This window comes from Amblyraja radiata, chromosome 19 (genome assembly GCF_010909765.2).
Source record: "Amblyraja radiata isolate CabotCenter1 chromosome 19, sAmbRad1.1.pri, whole genome shotgun sequence".
Taxonomy (NCBI): Eukaryota; Metazoa; Chordata; class Chondrichthyes; order Rajiformes; family Rajidae; genus Amblyraja; species Amblyraja radiata.
This window is the reverse complement of record NC_045974.1, coordinates 29,660,890-29,670,294: the sequence shown is the minus strand read 5'-3', so window position 1 is coordinate 29,670,294 and position 9,405 is coordinate 29,660,890. Positions and strand designations below refer to the sequence as shown.

The 9,405-nt window shown below is 41.2% G+C and overlaps 1 protein-coding gene across 3 annotated transcripts in view; it reads right to left on the bottom strand.

The window, feature by feature from the left end:
• Nucleotides 1-226: 226 nt before the first annotated feature.
• The window catches only part of mdm2 (MDM2 proto-oncogene), a 30,584-nt gene continuing 21,405 nt past the window's right edge, over nucleotides 227-9,405 (bottom strand). For all 3 annotated transcript variants that reach the window (XM_033038143.1, XM_033038145.1, XM_033038144.1), the window contains 3 exons: nucleotides 7,824-7,952; nucleotides 7,664-7,747; nucleotides 227-1,639 (listed from right to left, as the gene is read on the bottom strand). In XM_033038143.1, coding sequence (XP_032894034.1) covers nucleotides 1,124-1,639; nucleotides 7,664-7,747; nucleotides 7,824-7,952 — 729 coding nt within the window. In that variant the 3' untranslated portion in view covers nucleotides 227-1,123. The remainder of the gene's footprint in view (nucleotides 1,640-7,663; nucleotides 7,748-7,823; nucleotides 7,953-9,405) is intronic.

The following is a 9,405-nucleotide window of genomic DNA, read 5'->3' as shown; positions in this document are numbered from 1 at the left end:
AGCCCACTGTCTCCGCCTCTTCCTTTCTTCTTCCCGCCCCACCACCTCCACATCACTGAAGAAGGGTCTCAACCCGAAACGTCACAGATTCCTTCGCTCCATAGATGCTGCTTCACCCCCTGAGTTTCTCCAGCTTTTTTTTAATCTACCTTCCATCCTTATGGACTTTGATCCAAACACCACAGCATGTTAGGCCATTCAAATAAGTGAATTCACTGATGAAATATTCAAATTCAGTGGTAATGTTATATTTAACAACGTAGCTGCAAAATAATCCTTTAATGGTAAAATGCGATCCAAATTAACTAACTAATCTACCACAACCTGTGAGTGTCATATAAACATTTCTACAGTGTTCTCTCAATAGTGCAGTTACCATTATGATTCCACCAGCATTACTTGGTGTTATTAATTTGAGGCCATAAGTTTTAGTGCCATGCAATGGAACAAGCAAAAAAGGTATAAGGATTTCCAGAGATGGATGTTCTTCATTAAGTTAGAAACAGACAAAATGTTATTAGAAATCTTTATCGATACTTATGACCACAAATTTCTAAATCAACACAATAAATACTTCCCTTTTAACAGTAGCTGAATGTCAAAAGTACCTCGTTGATAATGAAATGTTTTCATATGTGAAGGAGTTTACACAAGTAAAAGCTCAAAAATTATTTTTGGATGAGTGTAGAAATTAAACTGAACATATTACCAGTAACCTGGATATGTTCTCATGCTATAATTTTGGATTTAACTAGTTAACAAAAATGTGATGCCTGTAGCATTTCAATAAAGTATTGACCTTAACGGAACAAAACATGATAAATTTGTAAATGATGAGAACAATGAATTATAACTGGAACTTGTGTGTATAATCCTGCTAAATGGAGTATCACAACAGGATCCCAATTCTATTAAAATTGCTGAAAATTATAATTACCCAAAACCTTATAAATCACTTTTTTAACTTTTACTGGACTAGGTTTTCCAATGATCACGGTAATAATGGGATATAACAACAAAATCTTGAAACTATATGATACGGGGTATGATTTGAGCATTTGTTCACTTGAATATTCTCAACAGTGTGCATTATGTAGTTAAACCAGACCAATTATAAATATATTTAACTAAAATAGGTCAACACAACCATTTGGATTGGCTCTCTGCACAATGGACAAGGTTTGTTCCTCTTCTTCAGTTTTTTTGCACAAGCATAACATGCAAGAAGATGGCCAGTTCTCCCATGAACAATACAACCATTCTTTTCCCGTGTCTGACATATAACACAAGCTTCCAGAGATCCCAAATTGTTGAACTCTCCTTTATCTCCCTTGTCTGCATTTTCAGTTTCCTGGCTGCAACAGGTAATGCTTCCAGATGTAGATGGTTGCGAACATTCAGTTTCTTGCGACTCCGAGCAGTGAGAAATTTCACTGATCAAATCTGAACAGTTTGATTCTTTACTCTCAAGCAATGGTTTTTTGCAATCAGGAACATCAATCCCTTCATTCTCCACTGTGTCGCACCGTTTAAGTTTAGGTTTATCTGGAAGCCAGTCTTGGCGAACGGACCAACATCGGTGACAGAATCGCGGTAGTGGAGGATTCAGCTCTTCACATTTCGAACATTTCCAATAATCCTGTAATGCAATTTTATTGCAGTGAGGCCAGTACCAGAGATAAGTATTCCATGAAGGTGGGTAGCATGCATACCAGTGAGCTGTTGCAACACACTGCTATTGGGTAAGCGAGCTAACAGTGCAGCACACTGTTCCTCATTTTACAAAATGTAGAGAGAAAAAATAAATAAAAAATCACTGAGCCACTACCGTGTGGCTAACAAAGCATTAGAAACACAACGTTAACCTAAAATATGGGACGAGATGGGATGCTATGCCACCTACTGGTTCGGTTTCAAACAAAAACTAGTGCTACTGCACTAGAAAATTATTAGAGAGTAGTCAGAGGGATAGGCTATCCATGCATTTCGATGGACAAGGGCTGATTAGGGACAATCAGCATGGTTTAGTACATGGGAAGTCAGGAATCTGAAAGCTATTTGAAGATGTGACCAAAAAGGTTGATGAGGACAGAGCTGTAGTGTGTATGACTTTAGCAAAGCATTCAACAAGGTTACACATTGTGGCTACTCTGGTAGATCGCATGGGATCCAAGGAGCGATAGCTGAATGGATAGAGGCTTAATGAAAGGAGGGAAAGGGTTATGCTGGAAGGTTGCTTCACAGACTATAGAAAATAGGTGCAGGAGTAGGCCAATCCGCCCTTCGAGCCAGCACTGCCATTCAATGTGATCATGGCTGATCATCCACAATCAGTACCCCATTCCTGCCTTCTCCCCATATCCCCCGACTCCGCTATCTTTAAGAGCCCTATCTAACTCTCTCTTGAAAGTATCCAGAGAACAGGCCTCCACCGTCCTCCGAGTCAGAGAATTCCAGACTCACAACTTTCTGTGTGAAAAAGTGTTTCCTCATCTCCATTCTAAATGGCTTACCCCTTATTCTTAAACTGTCGACACTTGTTTTGAACTCCCCCAACATCAGGAACAAAGAATTTTATATGGTTCAATAAGATTCCCTCTCATCTTTCTAAATTCCAGAGTATACAAGCCCAGCCGCTCTTCTCTCAGCATATGACAATCCCACCATCCCGGGAATTAACCTTGTGAACCTACGCTACACTCCATCAATAGCAAGAATGTCCTTCCTCAAATTTGGAGACCAAAACTGCACACAATACTCCAGGTGTGGTCTCACTAGGGCCCTGTACAACTGTAGAAGCAGCCTACCAGAGGACTGGGAGAAATTCAGAGACCAGCAGAGGAGGACAAAGGGCTTAATTAAGAAAGGGAAAATAGATTATGAAAGAAAAATGGCAGGGAACATAAAAACTGACTGCAAAAGTTTTTATAGATATGTGAAGAGAAAGAGATTAGTTAAAACAAATGTAGGTCCCTTGCAGTCAGAAACAGGTGAATTGATCATGGGGAACAGGGATATGGCAGACCAATTGAATAACTACTTTGGTTCCGTCTTCACTAAGGAAGACATAAATAATCTGCCGGAAATAGCAGGGGACCGCGGGTCAAAGGAGATGGAGGAACTGAGTGAAATCCAGGTTAGTCGGGAAGTGGTGTTGGGTAAATTGAATGGATTAAAGGCCGATAAATCCCCAGGGCCAGATAGGCTGCATCCCAGAGTACTTAAGGAAGTAGCTCCAGAAATAATGGATGCATTAGTGATAATTTTTCAAAACTCTTTAGATTCTGAAGTAGTTACTGAGGCTTGGAGGGTAGCTAATGTAACCCCACTTTTTAAAAAGGGAGGGAGAGAGAAAACGGGGAATTACAGACCAGTTAGTCTCACATCGATAGTGGGGAAACTGCTAGAGTCAGTTATTAAAGATGGGATAGCAGCACATTTGGAAAGCGGTGAAATCATTGGACAAAGTCAGCATGGATTTACGAAAGGCAAATCATGTCTGACGAATCTTATAGAATTTTTCGAGGATGTAACTAGTAGAGTGGATAGGGGAGAACCAGTGAATGTGTTGTATCTGGACTTTCAGAAGGCTTTCGACAAGGTCCCACATAAGAGATTAGTATACAAACTTAAAGCACACGGTATTGGGGGTTCAGTATTGATGTGGATAAAGAACTGGCTGGCAAACAGGAAGCAAAGAGTAGGAATAAACAGGTCCTTTTCACAATGGCAGGCAGTGACTAGTGGGGTACCGCAAGGCTCAGTGCTGGGACCCCAGCTTTTTACAATATATATTTATATGTTCTCTGTTGTTTTTTTAAAAATTATTGTCTGGAACTGTGGAACTATGCTGCTGCCTGTCTTGGCCAGGACTCTCTTGTAAAAGAGATTTTTAATCTCAATGAGACTTATCCTGGTTAAATAAAGGTTAAATAAAATAAAAATAAAATAAAAATTAATGATTGGACGCGGGAATTGAATGCAACATCTCCAAGTTTGCGGATGACTGGGGGGCAGTGTTAGCTGTGAGGAGGATGCTAGGAGGCTGCAAGGTGATTTGGATAAGCTGGGTGAGTGGGCAAATGTATGGCAGATGCAGTATAATGTGGATAAATGTGAGGTTATCCACTTTGGTGGCAAAAACAGGAAAGCAGACTATTATCTAAATGGTGGCCGATTAGGAAAAGGGGAGATGCAACGAGACCTGGGTGTCATGGTACACCAGTCATTGAAAGTAGGCATGCAGGTGCAGCAGGCAGTGAAGAAAGCGAATGGTATGTTAGCATTCATAGCAAAAGGATTTGAGTATAGGAGCAGGGAGGTTCTACTGCAGTTGTACAGGGCCTTGGTGAGACCACACCTGGAGTATTGCGTACAGTTTTGGTCTCCAAATCTGAGGAAGGACATTATTGCCATAGAGGGAGTGCAGAGAAGGTTCACCAGACTGATTCCTAGGATGTCAGAACTTTCATATGAAGAAACACTGGATAGACTTGGCTTGTACTCGCTAGAATTTAGGAGATTGAGGGGAGATCTTATAGAAACTTTCAAAATTCTTAAGGGTTTGGACAGGTTAGATGCAGGAAGATTGTTCCCGATGTTGGGGAAGTCCAGGACAAGGGGTCACAGCTTAAGGATAAGGGGGAAATCCTTTAAGACCGAGATGAGAAAAACATTTTTCACAGAGTGGTGAATCTCTGGAACTCTCTGCCACAGAGGGTAGTTGAGGCCAGTTCATTGGCTATATTTAAGAGGGAGTTAGATGTGACCCTTGTGGCTAAAGGGATCAGGGGGTATGGAGAGAAGGCAGGTACGGGATACTGAGTTGGATGATCAGCCATGATCATATTGAATGGCAATGCAGGCTCGAAGGGCCGAATGGCCTACTCCTGCACCTATTTTCTATGTATCTATGTCCTCTTTGCTCCTATACTCAACTCCTCTTATGAAGGCCAACATGCCATTCGCTTTCTTCACTGCCTGCTGTACCTGCGTGCTAACCTTCATTGACTGATGAACAATGACCCCAGATCGCATTGTACTTCCCCTTTACCCAACGACTATTTAGATAATAATCTTCCTTCCTGTTTTTGCTACCGAAGTGGATAACCTCACATTTATCCACATCTGCCCACTCACCCAACCTGTCCAAGTCACCCAGCATTCTCATAGCATCCTCCTCACAGTTCACACTGCCACCCAGCTTTGTGTCATTTGCAAATTTGCTAATATTACTTGTAATCCTATCATCTAAATCATTAATATATATATATTGTAAATAGCTGCGGTCCCAGCACCGATCTTGCGGTACCCAATAGTCACTGTCTGCCATTCTGAAAGGGACTCATTAATCCCTATCCTTTGTCTGCCAACCAATTTTCTATCCATGTTAGCACTCTACCCCCAATACCATGTGCCCTAATTTTGCCCACTAATCTCTTATGTGGGGCTTTATTAAATGCTTTCTGAAAGTCCAGGTACACTACACCCACTAGCTCTCTGTTGTCCATTTTCCTAGTTACATCCTCAACAAATTCCAGAAGATTAGTCAAGCATGATTTCCCCATGGTAAATCCATGCTGACTCAGACCGATCCTGTTACTGCTATGCAAATGTGCCGCTAATTCATCTTTTATGATTGACTCCAGCAACCCTCCAATCCACAGGAACTAATCCTGAATCTATAGAACATTGGAAAATGATCACCAATGCATCCACGATTTCTAGAGCCACTTCCTTAGGTACCCTGGGATGCAGGCCATCAGCCTTCAGTCCCATCAGTCTACCCAACACCATTTCCAGCCTAATGTGGATTTCCTTCAGTTCCTCCGTCACCCTAGATCCTCTGGCCACTAGTACATCAGGAATTGTTTGTGTCCTCCTTAGTGAAGACGGATCCAAAGTACCTGTTCAACTGATATGCCATTTCCTTGTTCCCCATAATAAATTCACCCTTTTCAGTCTTTCAACTTTGGTCTTAACTAATTTTTTCCTCTTCACATACATAAAGAAACTTTTACTATCCTCCTTTATATTCTTGGTAGCTTACCTTCGTACCTCATCTTTTCTCCCCGTATTGCCTCTTTAGTTATCTTCTGCTGCTCTTTAAACGTTACCCAAATCCTCTGTCTTCCCGCTCCTCTTTGCCATGTTTTACTTCTCTTTTATTTTTATACTGAATTCCCTTGTCAGCCACGGTCCCCCCTTACTCCCCTTGGAATCTTTCTTCCTCTTTGGAATGAACTGATCCTGCACCTTCTGTATTATTCTCAGAAATACCTACCATTGTTGTTCCACTGTTATCCTTGCTAGGGTATCTTTCCAGTCAACTTTGGCCAGCTCCTCCCTCATGGCTCCAAAGTCTCCTTTGTTCAACTGTAATACTGACACCTCCGATTTACCCTTCTCCCTCTCAAATTGTAGCCCTGTGACTAGTGGTGTGCCTCAGGGTTTGGTGCTGGGACTGTTACGGTTTATCTTCCATATCAATGATTTGGATGAGAATGTACATGGTTCGCAAGTTTGCAGATGATACAAAAGTGGATGGTATTGCATCAAACATTGCAGCAGGATTTTGATTGGTTGGTCAGGTGGGCTGAGGAATAGTTGATTAAATTTAATACACAAAAATGTGAGGATTTTGCAAAGTCTAAAATGGGCAGGACCTACACAGTGAATGGTAGGGCTCTGGGGAGCATTGTAGAGAAGAGAGATCTAGGAATTCAGGTACGTAGTTCCTTGAAGGTGGCGTCATAAGTAGATAGATATGGTCAAAAAGGCTTTTGGCATATTGGCTTTCATCAGAGTATTGAGTATAGAAGTTGGTACGACATGGTGCAGTTATACAAGACGTTGGTGAGGCAGCATTCAGAGTATTGTGTTCTGGGCACCATGTTATAGGAAAGATGTTGTCAAGTTGGAAAGGGTATAGAAAAGATTTACGAGGATATTATCAGGAGACAAGGGGCTGAGCTACAGGGAAAGGTTGAGCAGGCTGGGACGCTAGTCCTTGGAGTGCAGGAGGATGATGGGTGATCTTATAGCGGTGTATAAAATCATAAAAGGAATAGATCCAGTAGACCAGAGTGGGAGAATCGAGAACCAGAGGACATAGGTTTAAGGTGAAGAGGGGGGTGGGGGGGAAGATTTAACAGGAATTAGAGGGGTAACCTTTTCACACAAAGGGTGGTAGGTGTATGGAACGAGCTGCAAAGGTGATAGTGGAGGCAGGGATTATCGCAACATTTAAGAAACAATTAGACAGGTACATGGATAGGACATATTTCGAGAGATACGAGCCAATCGCAGGCAGGTGGGACTAGCGATGATGGGACATGTTGGTCGGTGTTAGCAAGCTGGTCTGAAGGGCCCATTTCCATGCTGTATGACTCTACAGTGCTCAAATAGAAGATAAAACATTTAATCTTTGACTATCATTATTCATTGCACAGCTGTGTGCAAACTTCACTGGATGGAAAACATTATGCAAATTCAATTTACTGTGTTCTGCAGTGGCTTTCAAAAGACAAAAGCAATGAGAATTGATGGATATGGGAAAGACAGTATTATATACTGCAGCCAATGTAGTGGAAAACTGCTATAATATAAAGTGGCCAGTTACCCACAGCACACCATTCAAAACATTTGTCACAAAGAAACTTACAGCTACAGACATTTCTGGGTCAATTTCTTCAATAACTATGCCTTCATCGCTGTCAGCAGGTTCACAATTAGCATCTTCATAAACCTGCAAGAAAGTTACCATAAGTATATTTCATTTTCGGTGTTCTTTAAAAGTGATAAAAGTATTGTTTGAAGCTTGCCTCGTCATCACTTGGGTCTTGTGAATCCTCACTGATATTGTTATATTCTGCAGAATTATTTGATTCAATCTCAAACTCAACACTGAACTTGTCACTGGAGTCTTCCCCTTCTGTAGCAAAATGAAGATCCTAAAACAAAAAAGTAAACAAGTTAGCACTCAGATTAAGAAGAAACATCCTACACACATGCATTTATACCATATCGAGTGCTTGGCTTTGTTGCTCTTGAATAATCCAAAATTGTTATCATTTAATGCATTTAATCTCCATACCGGCTACATTTTTCTTCATTTTAAAATAAATATCCTCCTCAGCAACTTAAATATCGGTATCAATTCTACTTATTCATTCAATTGTTACTTAATTTTTATAGTAATACTGATAGTCGATTTTGTAGTTTCATGCATTTAACAAAGCTTCATTTACAATGAAATGATACCTCCAATACTAAAAGACCTCTTTCATAACTTTTAGTAACATATAAAAAGTTCATTTGGGCTTTCTGGGCTGACTATGAGAGAATTTAACTACCGGGGCAAGAAAACCAATCCCCTTCCTGACACTGAAGAATTACACATCACAATTGTCTCATTTCAGTTCTCAAATGAGATGTGTTGATTCTATTGTAAAGGAAGCTAAAATAATACAGGTCCGTTCTTCATAAACAAATCTGGACACGTGTTCAGGGAGTTTTACACCAAAGGCACTAACTAGATCTTAATCAATCCTGTTTCTGGTTCGTGGCTGGTCTAGTCAGCAATCAAACCTGGGAAGTCTAATGGATGCATGTAGTGAATAGCACAAAAATAAATTAAGAGTACCTTATCCAGAGCAATCCTGCCTCATCAATCACCAAACCAAATTCCTATTCATTTAATGATAAATTCAAATTTTCACCGTTACTCATCTTTATCTCTCCAGGTCTTGATATCAGAATAGTACAGTGCAGGAACAGGCTATTCGGCCCACTATTTTTGTGCAGAATGTGATGCCAAATGAAACTAATCCCTCCATTCCCTGTATATGCATATATCCATCTAAACACCACTATTGTACACGACTCCTCCACCAGCCTGGTATCGCATTCCAGGCACCTGGCATTCTGTGTGAAACAAAATGTCCTGCACATCTCCTAGAAATTTGACCCATCTCACCTTAATTCTGTGCTCTCTAGTCTTTGACATTTCCAACCTGGGAGAAAGATTCTGACCATATACCCCATTTAAGCCTCCCAATTTAAAAGAAAACATCTGCCAGGTGTTTCAAGTTTCTCCAACCTCACGTGGTCTCCGGTGGGAAGGCGGTCGTTCCTGGCACCCCAAGCCGCTGGGGGTTCTCCCGACACCGAAGCACCATCACCCGGCGAGAACATCGGGCGCCGTGGCGGCGACTGTGGAGGCCTCAATAGGCCCGACTTTGGGTGGACAAGAGAATGGGGACTGGACTTTGTACCTTCCCCCACAGTGGGAATCACTGTGGGGGGATGTTTTTGTGTTGAACTTCTTTTTGAATCTATGTTGTATTTTTATTAGTGTGCTGCAAGGACATCAGAATTTCCCCTGAATAAGGGGATTAATAAAGT